The following is an 18,224-nucleotide window of genomic DNA, read 5'->3' as shown; positions in this document are numbered from 1 at the left end:
GGTACCATTTTGTGGGACATACGCCTTTTTGATCGCTTGTTGTTGTGTAAGGTGACAAAAATTGCTTTTTTGAAATTGTTTATTTTTTTTTTATGGTGTTTATCGGTCAGGGTGGATCATGTGATATTTTTTCTAATTTTTTATTATAAAATCTGGGGAAAGGAGTATTTTTTTATTTTTACTTGATGTTCTTTTGTTTTTTTTTTGTTGTTTTTTTTTTTTTTTTAACTTTATTTCTGTCCCACTCTGGGATTTCGACTTTTGGGGGTCTTATCCCCTCTGCAATGCATTACAATACATCTGTATTGTAATGGTTTGCCTGTTAGTGTATTACTAAGTGTCATACACTAACGGGTTGCCTATGAGACCCAGCCTGGGGCTGGATCTCCTGGGCACCCGTAGAAGGCAGGTCCCCATGCCGTGCAAGGCATTGGGCAGTCTCTGCACGACATTGGGCTGCCTTGTCACACATCGGGTGACTGTCCCCGTCACAGCAGCGCGGGGACCCGATGGGCTCCCTCACCCGCAGCAAACCCCTTCTATGTAGCGGTCAGCGCTGACTGTGGCATAGAAGGGGTTAATCAGCCAGCATCGGCTCTTGTCAGGAATGGGTTAATGATGCTAATTTGCAGTATTGCCTAGAGGGAACTATTGGCTACAATTTAGTGTAACCTAATTCTAGTGTTGCTAAGTTTAGAATGTGCCTTATATGAAATGAATACTTTTACCTTTGGTAAAACAAATCATTTTCTTCTCTGGCCTCAGGTTTACCAGGTGACTATATACCAAGCTGAAGAATCGGGAGACTCTTTTGATGAGGATACGGAAATTTCTGAAGCTGTAAGTATGACCTTGCTGAGCTTACGCAGAAGAAAAATGGAATCTGATATTAGCCCTTTTAGTACCGGGCCACTTTTCACCTTAAATCCCAGGCCGATTTTTGCAAATGTTATGTGATAATTACTGTTGAGCGAACTTGTGTTTTAAGTTCAGCGTCTAAAGTCCGGGTTATCAAGAATCGCGTTATAGATTCCACTACCACGGACCAAAACGAAATTTAGAATCCATAACGCGTTTCTTCGATAACCCGAACTTTAGACGCCGATCTTAAAACACAAGTTCGCTCAACACTAGTGGTAATAACTTTTGAACTCTTAGGCCCCTTTTACACGGGCGTTGCAGGAAAAGGTGCGGGTGTGTTGCGGGAACATGTGCGATTTTTCAGCGCAAGTGCAAAACATTGTAATGCGTTTTGCATGCGCGTGCGAAAAATCGGCATGTTTGGTACCCAAACCCGAACTTCTTCACAGAAGTTCGGGCTTGGGATCGGTGTTCTGTAGATTGTATTATTTTCCCTTATAACATAGTTATAAGGGAAAATAGCATTCTGAATACAGAATGCATAGTACAATAGCTCTGGAGGGGTTAAAAATTTTTTTTTGAACTCCCCTTAATCCACTTGATCGTGCAGCCCGGCTTCTCTTCTGTCTTCTATGCTGTGTGCAGGAAAAGGATCTGTGGTGACGTCACTCCGGTCATCACATGGTCCGTCACATGATCTTTTACCATGGTGATGGATTATGTGATGACCAGAGTGACGTCACCACAGGTCCTTTTCCTGCACACAGCAAAGAAGACGACAGAAGAGAAGCCGGGCTGAGCGATCAAGTGGATTAAGGTGAGTACAATTTATTTATTTTTTTAACCCCTCCAGCGCTATTGTACTATGCATTCTGTATTCAGAATGCTATTCTTTTCCCTTTATAACCATGTTATAAGGGAAAATAATAATGATCGGGTCTCCATCCCGATAGTCTCCTAGCAACCGTGCGTGAAAATCGCACCGCATCCGCACTTGCTTGCGGATGCTTGCGATTTTCACGCAACCCCATTAATTTCTATGGGGCCTGCGTTACGTGAAAAACGCACAAAGAGGAGCATGCTGCGATTTTCACGCAACGCACAAGTGATGCGTGAAAATCACCGCTCGTGTGCACAGCCCCATAGAAATGAATGGGTCCGGATTCAGTGTGGGTGCAATGCGTTCAACTCACTCATCGCATCCGCGCGGAATACTCGCCTGTGTGAAAGGGGCCTTACTTATCCAAGCCATTCTGAGATTGTTTTCTCGTGACACATTGTACTTCATGATATTGGTAAATTTGAGTCGATATATTTCACCTTTTATTTATCAAATAATCAAAATTTTCCAAAAAAATCACAATTTTCTAAATTTGACTCAACTTTTAAGACAACTATTTTATGAGATATTACTATTTGTCACTCAACATTCCCCATATGTCTGCTTTATGTTGGCATAATTTTGTGAATGTCATTTTATTTTTTCAGGACGTTACAAGTTTAGAAGCTATTTTTCAAATTTTAAACAAAATTTCCAAAACCATTTTTTTTTTTAAGCACCAATTCAATTATAAAGTGATTTTTGAGGGGCTTATGTAATGGAAACCACCCATAAATGACACCATTCTAGAAACTATACCCCTCAAATTAATTAAAACTGATGTTACAAATTTTAACCATTGAGGTGTTCCACAAGAATTAAAGGGATTCTGTCAGCCAGATTTTCGCTACAGAGCTTTTCATATCATCATATCAGTCCCCTTGATCTAGATAAAAATATACTAATCTTACCCCCACATGTCTTTTTATTTTTTGCTAAAAATCGCTTTTATTCGTATGTTAATTATCTTCATAAGGAGACCAAGGGGCTGTCCTTTCTGCCATTGGAGCCCAGTCACGCCCCTTATCTTGGAGCCCAGCGCCGCCCCGCTGTTAATTATTCACTCCTCTCCTCTGCTTCCTAATACCCCCAGTGCGCCGTAATCTCGCGCATGCGCCCTTGATCCACGCCTCCGGGCCCGCGCGGTGTACTTCGCTTGACCCGGAAGTGCGCAGACAGCTGGCGCATGGGTCCAACGGCCGGAGAGACAGCCCCTTGGGCTCCTTTTGAAGATAATTGGCATACGAATAAAATCATTTTTTAGCAAAAATTAAAAGACGTGGGGGTCAGACTAGTATATTTTTATCTAGATCAAGGGGACTGATATGATGATATGAAAAGATCTGTAGGCTGACCGAATTCCTTTAAAGGGCTTCTGTCACCCCACTAATGTCGTCATTTTTTTAATTTTTTTTGGGCTAGTTGAATTACTTATATTGCGATATATGAAAATATAATGGTCTTACTTACTTTGATTCAGCAGTTTCTTCTAAAAACGAAGTTTTATAATATGTAAATTAGGTCTCTACCAGCAAGTAGGGGGGCTACTTGCTGGTAGCAGCTGCAGAAAACCGCCCCCTCGTCGTTTTGATTGACAGGGCCAGCCGGGATCTCCTCCTCCGGCCAGCCCTGTCGGCATTTCAAAAATTGCGCGCCTTTGTTCATTCGGAATAGAAGACCGAATTAGAAGACGTCATCGGCGCAGGCGCACTGAGGGAGTTCTGAGGAGGCGAGCCTCCTCATCTCAGAGCGCCTGCGCCGAATGAACACAGGCGCGCGATTTTTGAAATGCCGACAGGGCTGGCCGGAGGAGGAGATCCCGGCTGGCCCTGTCAATCAACATGACGAGGGGGCGGTTTTCTGCAGCTGCTACCAGCAAGTAGCCGCCCTACTTGCTGGTAGAGACCTAATTTACATATTATAAAACTTCGTTTTTAGAAGAAACTGCTGAATCAAAGTAAGTAAGACCATTATATTTTCATATATCGCAATATAAGTAATTTAACTAGCCCAAAAAAAAATAATGACTTTAGTTGGGTGACAGAAGCCCTTTAACCACCTCAGCCCCCAGTGCTTAAACACCCTGAAAGACCAGGCCACTTTTTACACTTCTGACCTACACTACTTTCACCGTTTATTGCTCGGTCATGCAACTTACCACCCAAATGAATTTTACCTCCTTTTCTTCTCACTAATAGAGCTTTCATTTGGTGGTATTTCATTGCTGCTGACATTTTTACTTTTTTTGTTATTAATCGAAATTTAACGATTTTTTTGCAAAAAAATGACATTTTTCACTTTCAGTTGTAAAATTTTGCAAAAAAAACGAGATCCATATAGAAATTTTGCTCTAAATTTTATTGTTCTACATGTCTTTGATAAAAAAAAAATGTTTGGGTAAAAAAAAAATGGTTTGGGTAAAAGTTATAGCGTTTACAAACTATGGTACAAAAATGTGAATTTCCGCTTTTTGAAGCAGCTCTGACTTTCTGAGCACCTGTCATGTTTCCTGAGGTTCTACAATGCCCAGACAGTACAAATACCCCACAAATGACCCCATTTCGGAAAGTACACACCCTAAGGTATTCGCTGATGGGCATAGTGAGTTCATAGAACTTTTTATTTTTTGTCACAAGTTAGCGGAAAATGATGATTTTGAATTTTTATTTTTCTTACAAAGTCTCATATTCCACTAACTTGTGACAAAAAATAAAAAGTTCTATGAACTCACTATGCCCATCAGCGAATACCTTGGGGTCTCTTCTTTCCAAAATGGGGTCACTTGTGGGGTAGTTATACTGCCCTGGCATTTTCCAGGGGCCCTAATGTGTGGTAAGTAGGTAAATGACCTGTGAAATCCTAAAGGTGCTCTTTGGAATATGGGCCCCTTTGCCCACCTAGGCTGCAAAAAATTGTCACACATGTGGTATCGCCGTATTCAGGAGAAGTTGGGGAATGTGTTTTGGGGTGTCATTTTACATATACCCTTGCTGGGTGAGAGAAATATCTTGGCAAAAGACAACTTTTCCCATTTTTTTATACAAAGTTGGCATTTGACCAAGATATTTATCTCACCCAGCATGGGTATATGTAAAATGACACCCCAAAACACATTCCCCAACTTCTCCTGAGTACGGCGATACCAGATGTGTGACACTTTTTTGCAGCCTAGATGCGCAAAGGTGCCCAAATTCCTTTTAGGAGGGCATTTTTAGACATTTGGATACCAGACTTCTTCTCACGCTTTGGGGCCCCTAGAATGCCAGGGCAGTATAAATACCCCACATGTGACCCCATTTTGGAAAGAAGACACCCCAAGGTATTCAATGAGGGGCATGGCGAGTTCATAGAAATTTTTCTTTTTTGGCACAAGTTAGCGGAAATTGATATTTTATTTTTTTCTCACAAAGTCTCCCGTTCCGCTAACTTGGGACAAAAATTTCAATCTTTCATGGACTCAATATGCCCCTCACGGAATACCTGGGGGTGTCTTCTTTCCGAAATGGGGTCACATGTGGGGTATTTATACTGCCCTGGCATTCTAGGGGCCCTAAAGCGTGAGAAGAAGTCTGGAATATAAATGTCTAAAAAATTTTACGCATTTGGATTCCGTGAGGGGTATGGTGAGTTCATGTGGGATTTTATTTTTTGACACAAGTTAGTGGAATATGAGACTTTGTAAGAAAAAAAAAAAATAATTCCGCTAACTTGGGCCAAAAAAATATCTGAATGGAGCCTTACAGGGGGGTGATCAATGACAGGGGGGGGGTGATCAATGACAGGGGGGGGGTGATCAATGACAGGGGGGGGTGATCAATGACAGGGGGGGGTGATCAATGACAGGGGGGGGTGATCATTGACAGGGGGGTGATCAATGACAGGGGGGGTGATCAATGACAGGGGGGTGATCAGGGAGTCTATATGGGGTGATAACCACAGTCATTGATCACGCCCCTGTAAGGCTTTATTCAGACGTCCGGATGCGTTTTGCGGATCCGATCCATCTATCAGTGGATCCGTAAAAATCATGCGGACATCTGAATGGAGCTTTACAGGGGGGTAATCAATGACAGGGGGGTGATCAGGGAGTCTATATGGGGTGATCACCACAGTCATTGATCACGCCCGTGTAAGGCTTCATTCAGACGTCCGGATGCGTTTTGCGGATCCGATCCATCTATCAGTGGATCCGTAAAAATCATGCGGACGTCTGAATGGAGCTTTACAGGGGGGTAATCAATGACCGGGGGGGTGATCAATGACAGGGGGGGTGATCAGGGAGTCTATATGGGGTGATAACCACAGTCATTGATCATGCCCCTGTAAGGCTTCATTCAGACTTCCGGATGCGTTTTGCGGATCCGATCCATCTATCAGTGCATCCGTAAAAATCATGCGGACATCTGAATGGAGCTTTACAGGGGGGTAATCAATGACAGGGGGGTGATCAGGGAGTCTATATGGGGTGATCACCACAGTCATTGATCACGCCCGTGTAAGGCTTCATTCAGACGTCCGGAAGCGTTTTGCGGATCCGATCCATCTATCAGTGGATCCGTAAAAATCATGCGGACGTCTGAATGGAGCTTTACAGGGGGTTGATCAATGACAGGGGGGTAATCAATGACAGGGGGGTGATCAGGGGCTAATAAGGGGTTAATAAGTGACGGGGGGGGGGGGGGTGTAGTGTAGTGTAGTGGGGCTTGGTGCTACTTTACTGAGCTACCTGTGTCCTCTGGTGGTCGATCCAAACAAAGGGGACCACCAGAGGACCAGGTAGCAGGTATATTAGACGCTGTTATCAAAACAGCTTCTAATATACCTGTTAGGGGTTAAAAAAAACACATCTCCAGCCTGCCAGCGAACGATCGCCGCTGGCAGGCTGGAGATCAACTCTCTTACCTTCCATTCCTGTTCACAGGAAATCTCGCGTCTCGCGAGAGGACGCGCCGGCGCGTCCACCCAGAAGAGCAGGGCCGCCGCAAAGACGCAATCCTGCGTACGGCGGTCCTGAGGAGGTTAAAGGAAAATGGAGGTGAAACTTAAAAATGTCACTTTTTTGGTAGATTTTTTTTTTTTTTTTTTATGTTAATCAATTTTTCCTTGCAACACAGCAAGGGTTAACAGAAAAATAAACCTCAATATATATTACTCTGATTCTACAGTTTACAGAAATACCCCATATGTGGCGGTAAACTGCTCTATGGGCACGTGGCAGTAGGAGCACCATATGGATTTTGGAGGCATATTTCGCTAGAATGGTTTTTAGGCACCATTCTACCTGACGTACCCCCTACAGTGTAAACCCTCAAAAAGTGACCCCATTTTGGAAACTACACCCCTAAAGAATAGATTAGGGGGGTACTGAGCACTTTGACCCACTAAGCGTTTTATGTAATTTGGAAACACTTGGCTGTAAAAATTAAAAGTTTAATTTCTTCCAATAAAATGTTGCTTTAGCCACAAATTTTTCATTTTCACAAGGGGTAACAGGAGAAAAAGCACTGCATAATTTGTTACCCATTTTCTCTTGAATGCAGCAACACCCCATATGTGGTGGTAAACTGCTGTGGGGGCACATGGCAGGACTCAGAACAGACGGAGCGCTATATGGCTTTTGCAGCGCAGATTTTGATGGATAGGTTTATGGGTGCCATTGGTTTTTATTTTTTAAGTGATTGTCGTATGTGGGGGGGCTTGTTTTTTGCGGGATGAGGTGACTGGTACCATTTTGGGGTACACAAGACTCTGATCGCTTTTTTTTTTTTTTTTTTTTTTTTTTAATACAGCATTCACCTGACGGGGCATATAATGTGATATTTTTATAGAGCAGGTTGTTACGGGCCTAATATGTCTCATTTTTATTTTTGTTAAGTTTTACACAGTGAAAACAATATTTTTTGGGCGATTATCTTAGGTAGAGGCTCATTTTTTGCGGGATGAGATGACTGGTACCATTTTGAGGTACATAAGACTTTTTGATCACTTGGTATTACACTTTTTGTGAGGCAAGGTGACCAGAAAATGGCTTTTTTGATACTGTTTTTATTTTTTATTTATTTTTACGGGATTCACTTGACTGGGTGGATCATGTGATATTTTTATAGAGCCAGTCAATACAGGCGTGCTGATACAGGACCCTTTTTTTTTTTTTTTTTTTTTTTTCTTTTTTCACTTTATTTTTTTGTCCAACTCCGGGACTTCAACTTTTGGGGGTCTGATCCCCTTTACAATGTATTACAATACTTCTGTCTTGTAATGCATTGGCTGTAAGTGTATTACAGACTGTAATACACTTACATCCTGCTTCCTGTGAGATCCAGGGGGCTGGATCTCACAGGCTCTTACGGAAGGCAGCCACAATGCCTAAGGAAAGCATTGGGCTGCCTTCCCTGCCATCGGATCCACGTCACAGCAGCGTCGGGACCCGATAGCCACCCTGCACCCAGCAGGATACCCCACGTGCCGCGGTGAGCACTGACCGCGGCAGTGCAAGGGTTAATGGGCAGGCACCGATGTTTTCACCGCTGCCGGCGCATACAGCAGGGGTTCGGCTATCAGTGACTGCCGGACCCCTGCAGCGCCTGCCCGATCAGAGCGACGTAGCTGTACAGTGCTGGGATTTCTGTCCCAGTTTCCAGCGCTGTACATGTACGGCACTGGTATCCTACGGGTTAAGGGTGCAGCTATTGTTTTTGTTTTTCATCACTGCACTTTGAGAACCGTAACTTTAGAATTTTTACATCCACATAGCTTTATGAGCTTTTTTTTTGGATTGGGGTGTATCTGTGAGATGATGGTTGGGTTTTTATTGTTTTACTACTCCTATGAGCAAAAAAAAAATATTTTTACATAATCTGTATTTGTCTTACACAAATGAAGACATAAAAAGTTATGTGAGGGCTTGTTTTTTGTGCGATCAGCTAGTTTGCATAAATACCATTTTAACATAGGACTTACTAATTAACGGGTTTGTCCAACCGGTGCCGCCTTAAACAGCTGATCGGCGGGGGTCCCATTGCACCTCCACCGATCAGATACTGATGACCTATCCCCTCTAGGTCATCAGTAAGAAAATCTCAGAAAACCCCTTTAACGTATTTCTTTTCGTGGGAGGTGGTAATAAAAAAATAAATTCCATTCTGCCATTATGTAATTTTTTAAAGATTTTATTTACATAAAAAAAGCATTTTTTTTTATAGGGAAAATTGTTTTTGTGGCTTATTTTTTTTTCATATTTGTGGGCATTTTATTTAGCTTTTTATTTGTCTTCTAGTCCCTCTAGGGACCCTGAGCATGCATTTGCTTTAATAATGCACTGCAATACTTCTATATTGCAGTGTATTATTCTGGTCTTGCCATTGTTTAGGCCTCTAGTTTCCATGGAAAGCCATCAGCACCTAAGGTGTGACAGAGGAAGTGGTTAAATGGCTGAGATTGGCTTTATCTTTAATATATAGCTTCTGTGCTTGTGCCACACATTTATGGTCCTCAGTAGTAACTACATGTATATAATGCAAAAAGTTGGTACTGCAAAATACTGTATAAGGGCTCTTTCACACGAGCGGATCCCCTACAGGTAATCTGCTGCGTGAAAGAGAGCCAAGCCCCGTTCCAGACAGCAGAGACACGGAGCATTAGCATGATTGATAATGCTCTGTGCCTCTCTGACCACTTTATCTCGCTGTCCTTTTGTAGTAAAATGGTCAGAGAGGCACAGAGCATTGTCAATCATGTTAATGCTCCGTGTCTCTGCTGTCCAGAACGGGGCTTGACTCTTTCACTCATTGGATTAGGCCTCTTTCACACTTGCGTTGTCCGGATCCGGCGTGTACTCCACTTGCCGGAATTACACGCCGGATCCGGAAAAACGCAAGTGTACTGAAAGCATTTGAAGACGGAACCGTCTTCCAAATGCGTTCAGTGTTACTATGGCACCCAGGACGCTATAAAGTCCTGGTTGCCATAGTAGTAGTGGGGAGCGGGGGAGCAGCATACTTACCGTCCGTGCGGCTCCCCGGGCGCTCCAGAATGACGTCAGAGCGCCCCATGCGCATGGATGACGTGATCCATGTGATCACATGATCCATGCGCTTGGGGCGCCCTGACGTCACTCTGGAGCGCCCGGGGAGCCGCACGGACGGTAAGTATGCTGCTCCCCCGCTCCCCGCTACACTTTACCATGGCTGCCAGGACTTTAGCGTCCCGGCAGCCATGGTAACCACTCTGAAAAAGCTAAATGTCGGCTCCGGCAATGCGCCGAAACGACGTTTAGCTTAAGGCCGGATCCGGATCAATGCCTTTCAATGGGCATTTATTCCGGATCCGGCCTTGCGGCAAGTGTTCCGGATTTTTGGCCGGAGCAAAAAGCGCAGCATGCTGCGGTATTTTCTCCGGCCAAAAAACGTTCCGTTCGGAACTGAGACATCCTGATGCATCCTGAACGGATTTCTCTCCATTCAGAATGCATTAGGATAATCCATGATCAGGATTCTTCCGGCATAGAGCCCGACGACGGAACTCTATGCCGGAAGACAAGAACGCAAGTGTGAAAGAGCCTTACCGCATGGCATCCGCTGGCGTGAAAGAGTCCTAACACTAGTGCGCTACAAAACAATGCAACACTCCAAACCAATATGTAACAAAAAAATTTATGAAATGAAGTCCCCAAACATTACTGAATAAATGGATAGTCAACTCTATTAAAACAATTACAAGTAAGTAAAAGTAATGGCCCCACAGGGTTTAATGAAAATGCTAATTAATCTGCAGGCAGTATGTTATAGAGCAGGAGGAGCTGAGCAGATTGATATTTAGTTTTATGGGAAAATATTCAATAAACCTTGTATTTTATACATTTAAATTCCTGCTCATTCTGGGCTTTGAAGTTGAGGAGACGGTCCTATCAGTGACTGACAGCTATCTCTGTATACACAGTGATAGATGGAAGGCTGTCATCTCTGATAGGACCGACTCCTGGACTTCAAAGCCTAGAATGAGCAGGAATTTAAGAGTAAAATGTTTTACTGAGGACCCTTCACAGTGGACTCATATAGGCCCATCTCACTCCTGACTGTAGATGTGAAACTTCTGGCCAAAGTTTTGGCTAATCGATTATATGGAGGGTCATTCAAACTATTATTTATGATGATCAGTCTGGGTTCATGCCTGGAAAATCCACGGCGTTGAATCTTAGGCGCTTGTTCTTAAACCTACAATTGGAGGGGAGGGAAGGTCAGGATAGTAGAGCTGAGGTATTCTCACTTGATGCTGCCAAAGCTTTTGACAGTGTTGAGTGGGAATATTTGTGGGCGGTCATGACTAGGATGGGCTTTGGAACAGGTTTTTTTAAAATGGGTCAAGCTTCTATATTGTGAGCCCAGAGCTAGAATTAGAGTGAATGGTCAACTATCACCCACAGTTGCACTGGAAAGGGGGACGAGACAAGGCTGCCCGCTGTCTCCCTTACTATTTGCGATGGCAATTGAACCATTGGCATGCCTTTTGCGATCTACTCCACTGATGAGAGGGCTAGTGAGGGGTTCTAGTGAGGAACGTGTATCCCTATACGCAGATGATATGCTGATCTATGTAGGTAATCTAGTAGATTCCAGAGATTCTATAATCTCTATAATCTCTATAATATCGCAGTTTGGTGACCAGTCTGGACTTCTCATAAACTGGGATAAGTCAGTAATTCTCCCAATATCTTCTCAGATGCATACCACTCATGCTACTTTCTCTGAACTCAAGGTGGTGCGTTCTTTTAAATATCTTGGAGTAACTGTATCAATGAACCCTGCAGACTACATTCCTAATAACCTATTGCCTCTGTTAGGGAAATTTAGAGGAAAGGTTGCTGTCTGGCATAAATTGCCTCTCTCTATGATAGAGGCAATTTGTTAAAAATGATATTCATGCCTCAGTTGCTATATATTCTACACAATTCCCCCATATGGATCCCAGTGCATTATTTCCAAAAAATACAACAACTGTTCCGGTTTTTTATATGTAAAAATAATAGAGGAAGAATAAGGTATGAAATCCTACAAAGGAATAAGGAAGCCGGTGGCCTGGCTTTACCCAATCCTATGCTATATTTCTTATCGGCCCAACTGCAACACTTCAAAGGGTGGGGGGTATTAGATGACATGGGAGGGAAGATGTGGTCGGTTGATGAGATGGGCTTCAAATAGGTCTCCCCGCTGACAGCTATTGAAGGAGAAATAAAAGGGAGAAGTGGGAAACATTCCAACCCTGCTACTCATGAGGAAAGTATGGAATAAGGCAAGGAGTATTTTAGGGATAACGGGGTTAATGAACATCTCGCCTCTATGGCATAATCCCACACTTCAGGAACTGGCTGACCTGAATGATTTCTCCCATGGAAATAATAAAGGGATATGGAATTTAGGCCATATCTATTCTAATGGAATTCTAAACAATACCAACAATTGTGCTCTGAATTTGAGCTGCCCCTCTTCACAGTTCTACCGATATCTGCAACTTAGGGCTCTTTCCACACCTTGCGTTGTTGTGTTCCGGCATAGAGTTCCGTCGTCGGGGCTCTATGCCGGAAGAATCCTGATCAGGATTATCCTAATGCATTCTGAATGGAGAGAAATCCGTTCAGGATGCATCAGGATGTCTTCAGTTCCGGAACGGAACGTTTTTTGCGCGAGAAAATACCGCAGCATGCTGCGCTTTTTGCTCTGGCCAAAAATCCGGAACACTTGCGCAAGGCCGGATCCGGAATTAATGCCCATTGAAAGGCATTGATCCGGATCCGGCCTTAAGCTAAACGTCGTTTCGGCGCATTGCGCATCCGACATTTAGCTTTTTCAGAGTGGTTACCATGGCTGCCGGGACGCTAAAAGTCCTGCAGCCATTGGTAAAGTGTAGTGGGAGCGGGAGCAGTGTACTTACCGTCCGTGCGGCTCCCCGGGCGCCTCCAGAGTGACGTCAGGGCGCCCCAAGCTCATGGATCATGTGATCACATGGATCACGTCATCCATGCGCATGGGGCGCTCTGACTTCATTCTGGAGCGCCCGGGGAGCCGCACGGACTGTAAGTATACCGCTCCCCCGCGCCCCACTACTACTATGGCAACCAGGACTTTAATAGCGTCCTGGGTGCCATAGTAACACTGAACGCATTTGGAAGACGGTTCCGTCTTCAAATGCTTTCAGTACACTTGCGTTTTTCCGGATCCGGAGTGTAATTCCGGCAAGTGGAGTACACGCCGGATCCGGACAACGCAAGTGTGAAAGAGGCCTTAGGCATGCTTTAGAAGCTCAATCTAAGATAGCCCCGGTGACGTTTATATCAAATCAGACACTAAATATAGTGGTTGCTGCTGGAACAGTAAAGGGAGCAATCTCCATGGTATATCAAGCCCTATTAGAGGACTTTCTTAAAGGATATCCACTAACAAGTAGGCGCCAGTGGGAAAGAGATTTAGGTGAACTCACGGATGAGCAGTGGATGGAGGTAGTGGAACTCACCCCTACTTTATCCCTTAGTGAGGCAGCACGTCTATCCCATCTGTATTTAATACATAGGGTTTACAAGACCCCAGTGTTTTTACATAAAATAGGTTACAGAGATAACCCGGCCTGTCCGAAGTGTGGAAGTGCTGAGGCTGATCTATTGCACATGCTGTGGTCGTGCCCATCACTGACATCCTATTGGAAGGCGGTACTGCATCTGGTGAACAAGGTGTATAGTGCTAATCTTAAGTTGGATCCCAAACTGTGCATATTGGGCTTGATACCAGACAATAATCTACAATCTGTTACAATTACTGGAATAGGAAGGATGTTATATCAAGCTAGGAAAACATTGGCAGCAAAGTGGATCCAATCCATACCCCATGATATGTCAGAGTATGTTGCCAGATTAAATGTGGTGATTCGCTTAGAAAGGGGAGTCTATCAAAAAAGGAAGTCTCTGTCCAAATTTGAAGCGATCTGGGGCAGCTGGATCGATAATTCTGGGTGTTGTAGCTCCTGGTTAGTGCTTACAAGAAGTTTTATATGTACTAGGTGAGTGCAGTGCAGGTGGAGGATACATATGATACTGAGGTGAATCTGAGAATGGGAGAGGAAGGGAAGAGGCCGCAGATGGTAGTATGTGTGTGGTCTATGTACAGAAGCCTGCTGGTGACTGGCTTACTTGGAATTGCAATATGGCTGTGTGGGAGGATGGACGCTGGATGGTGATGCTCTATAGACATATAGGTGGTTGGAAATTGAAGCTGGAAGAATGGTTTCTAATGAGTACTGCGGTACCGGACACCCCAGGAGTGATGATGAAGGCAGGCTGTTATAAATGTGTCCTGCTCTTGTAGGGTTTGGGTGGGGGGGTGGGTGTTTTGGGTTTATTTGTTAATGGATGATGTTTGCAATCACATTGAAGATGTTTTTGATACCTGAGTTTCTACGTAGATTCATGCCAAGGTCTTTTGTAGATAATATGTTTTATAATGCATATATTATATACTATACATGATTGATAATGGTATATGTCCTTCTGTCTACAAAAAAAGTCATGATAATGGTATGTAAAATGACTGAAAACTGATTAATGAAATAATCTGATTTAAAAAAAAAAATGTTTTACTGAATCTTTTCCACAAGTGGTACCTTGGAACCAAACCCTAGATTTCGCGAAGTAATATCCTTCGGCTCATAGGAGCCAAAACATCCTAATGTACAGACATGAAACAAGTTTTATACGAATTCGCTCATTCCCTAGTAATCAGTATAAAAATGTCTGAAAACCCCTTTTAATGTTTTTTTTTTTTTTAAATCTGATTACAGGATTACTGGAAGTGTTCACAGTGTGATGAGATGAATCCTCCTATTCCAAGATATTGTAAAAGATGTTGGTCTCTTCGTAAAGACTGGCTCCCAGACCAAAGTGAAAAGAATAATTGCCCCTTGAAAAGAAAAGAGATGGAAGATTCCTGGAAGATGAAGGCATGATGTCAGATGGCAAAAAGCCAAAACTGACCGATAAGCAAGATTCAGTTCTCGCCAAGAAAAGATGACGAGGGAATACAGAGCTGTGAATCCAGGAAACTGAGGACTTTTCTCAGCCTCCACATCTGAAAGCATCGCATCTTGTAGTCAGGAGGAGCAAGAGAAAGTGAACCAGCTCACCAGGAAAGTTCAGAAGGGAGCTTCCACTTTCTTGTGTTGAACCTTGCGTAATCTGCCAGACCTAGGCGAAGAATGGATGCATTGTCCATGGCAGTACAGGGCATCTCATGGCATGTTATACATGCGCGAAAAAACTTAAGAGGAGGAACAAGCCTTGCCCTGTATGCAGACAGCCAATTCAAAAGATCGTATTAACTTATTTCAGCTAGAAGGCAGGACAGATTAATAAACACAACATGAAAATGCAAGACAAAAAATTTGGACTCTTCAGAATATCTGAATGGTAGAGAAGGGAATGTTAGAACCTAAATGAACTTTAGGCTTGAAGAAAACAGAAATGTCTTACTGAAATAATCTACTACATTAGTTTATTTAAGCACTTGCACATAAATTAATAGTTTAAAATCTTTAAGGCAGAAAATGAATGCAGTTTATTTTTAACCAGAGACGAAGAGTAGACAGCTTACTTTAGATTTAAGGAGTCAATTACATCAGTGTAGCAGTCACAGTAAAGACCTCCATAGAAAGTTCTAGGTGCGGTAAGCCCTAGCCTACAGTGTATTAGATGGGCATTTAAAGTTCCCTAGCAGGGACCTGTCATATAAGGTCAGTATAAAATCGTAACTGTATTCATTGTTGAAAGGTTTATCCCCCTTATGGCATGGTGTGCCTTCTAAATCCTAAATTTGGCTGTACCATCATATACTCCTGGCTTTCATGCTGCTAGGAATCCATATTTAGATTGCGTCCTTGCAGTAGGTGCGCTGTTTACTCCAATAGGATCATACAACAATCACCCTTAGACCAAATACTAGTTTGTCTAGTCATCAGTAACGTGACTGTTGGAATAATTTGGTTATTGTCAAGATATTTCTAATAAAAATAAGCTGTTAAAATGTTGCTCTAAATTCTGGAGTAGGGGCAGGAGGATCTAAACACTAAGGCCTCATGCACACGGCCATTGTCCGGCCGTTCCGTGCATTGGGGACAGCAATTTGCGGTCCCCAATGCACGGGCAATGGGTCTGTGATCTGTCCGCATAAAAATTATTTTTTTTGAGGTGCGGAGGCACGGACAGAAACACCACGGAAGCACTCCATAGTGCTTCCATGGGGTTCTGTTCCGCAGCTCCGGATTGCGGACCCATTCAAGTGAATGGGTCCGCATCTGTGATGCGGGGAGCACACAGCCCGTGCCCGCATATTGTGGACCCGCTTTTTGCAGGCCGCAATACGGCCATGCGCATGAGGCCCAAAGCAAGAGGTCGTTTTGGGTTTTAGTTATCACTTAGAACAGGATTAAAGGCCCCTTTCCACTGCTCAAGAAAGCTGTATTTACATGCAGTGACCCCCACCCCACAATTTGAGGAGGAGTGATTGCTAATGCCATTGCTTATTCCCATACAGATTCGTTGTTTGCCAGCAGCAGAGTGCTGTTTAGACGGCAAATGATCTTATTACCTGATGAAGAGCGTGTTGCTTAGTCATTGGGTAATTGGTGGCACCTTTACACTTGCAGTTCATGGCTAACGAGCATTCCTACAAATGCTAGCCAGCAATTATGTGCTTGATGCTAAGCTAGTGTAACAGGGCCTTTAGGCCCCTTGCAGACGAGCGAGTCCGCAGCGCAGCTCCCGGCCTGACCTCCTAGCACTGACAGGGTAACATAGCATTATATTGATTTATGATGCTATGTAACCCTTACAGTTCTGGAATGTATTAGATGACACTGACATAATGCTGTCAGCGTCATACAATACATTCCAGAACTGTAAGGGTTACATAGCATCATAAATCCATATAATGCTATGTTACCCGGTCAGGCCGGGAGCTGCGCTGCGGACTCGCAGCGTGACAAACGCTTGTCTGCAAGGGGCCTTATTCTTTAAATGGATTTTCAGAGAAAACGCGTTGAAGCACATCTTTGCAATTGGTGCATAATTGGTGGTCAACTGATCAGCAGACGCGGCTGCTGCCTTCCAGAGCGCCACTTGATTTGAGGCTGAGTTGTAGTACCGGTCACAGCCAAATGTATGGACGTCTGAATGTCTGTTCCGTTAGGGGGATACCCTCACACTGCATACAGTTCTGTTCACATCTTACTCTGGTTAACCATGTGATGCCAGATAGGTGCGCTTCAGATGCTCATGTGGCACATGTGCCTGGTCATCGTGAAAGGTTGCTTTTTCAGAAAAAACACAATTTCATAGTAGATAGCTAGTTATGGACAAATGACTGGCTTCGAATGCCAGTGCAAAGTAGCTTAAAATATACATTTGTTACCTAGCTCCTAGGATTGGTAACGCCTTGCTAAAAATGTAGTTCCTCAGCTTATCCAGTGACGCTGTAGGGTTGTCACATTAAAGGATTGGAAAAAGATGGCCACGTTCTTTCAGAAACGTCACCACATGTCCACAGCTTTACGTGGTATTACAGCTCAGCCCCATTCAGTTCAGTGGACAAGTTTGGGGATGTTCTGGAAAAAAAAAATAATAATAAACTGTGGACATCCACTTTAATAGAGGAAGGGGATGTGCTCTGTATCATAAGAGGCCTTTATATAAGGAATTGGTATTGCCATTACAGCTTGCCTTTTTCCCCTTGAGGCATTGGAGCTTATGTTCAGCCAGGAGATGATGGCCTTTCAACTGGAAGAGGGATTCCTACAGAAGGACAGTGATTTAATTTATTTATCTATCTAGATATATATATATATAATATTGTTTTTCAGAATGCCGAGATTTTATGGAAAGAAGTGAATGTGTGTTTTTGATTATATAAATAAGTGCGCAGTGTACAGAATATTATAACCTTAGTGCCTTGTATACAGTTTTGGCTGACTACAGAAATACTCCATAGGCTTAAATCTAGGCTAAAATTGTGTTATCGCCGGCTCCGTCCTAGGGTATTGCCTTGAGAATGTGAAATTACCTCACTTCTTTAAGAAGCAAGCATTTAAATAGCTATAGTCACACATCTTTGTAGTAGTTTGTGAAAAGGATTTTGATGAATTTCTAATCATAAATGATACAGTTTACTTCTTTATCTTTAGGCCTTATGCACTCAACCGTGTACATTTTATGTGGATAGTACACTGACCCATTCATTTTTATGGGGCCATGCACAAATTCTTATTTTTGGCAGATCTGTTATGCCTTCCCACAAATTATAGTACATGTCCTCTGTAGAGCCGTGTGTATAAAGACTTGTCTAAATATCTACAAGGTCTCTTCCAATATAATCCCAACAACATTTGATACATAGAGCTTTATTTTTTTCTCAAATATAACATCTTGTAGCTGGGTAAAGTAAGACTTCTT

At 43.2% G+C, this 18,224-nt stretch overlaps 1 protein-coding gene across 1 annotated transcript in view; it reads left to right on the top strand.

Moving 5' to 3' along the window:
* Positions 1-15,162, top strand: part of MDM2 (MDM2 proto-oncogene) — a 36,861-nt gene extending 21,699 nt beyond the window's left edge. Inside the window, 5 exon segments of the mRNA XM_040409761.1 lie at positions 766-840; positions 14,564-14,710; positions 14,713-14,842; positions 14,845-14,894; positions 14,896-15,162. Of these exon segments, the coding sequence (XP_040265695.1) occupies positions 766-840; positions 14,564-14,710; positions 14,713-14,842; positions 14,845-14,894; positions 14,896-15,114 (621 nt within the window). The 3' untranslated portion in view covers positions 15,115-15,162.
* Positions 15,163-18,224: the final 3,062 nt, after the last annotated feature.

Source organism: Bufo bufo, chromosome 1 (genome assembly GCF_905171765.1).
Source record: "Bufo bufo chromosome 1, aBufBuf1.1, whole genome shotgun sequence".
In the NCBI taxonomy this organism is placed as follows: domain Eukaryota; kingdom Metazoa; phylum Chordata; class Amphibia; order Anura; family Bufonidae; genus Bufo; species Bufo bufo.
This window is presented reverse-complemented; position numbering and strand designations above follow the sequence as displayed.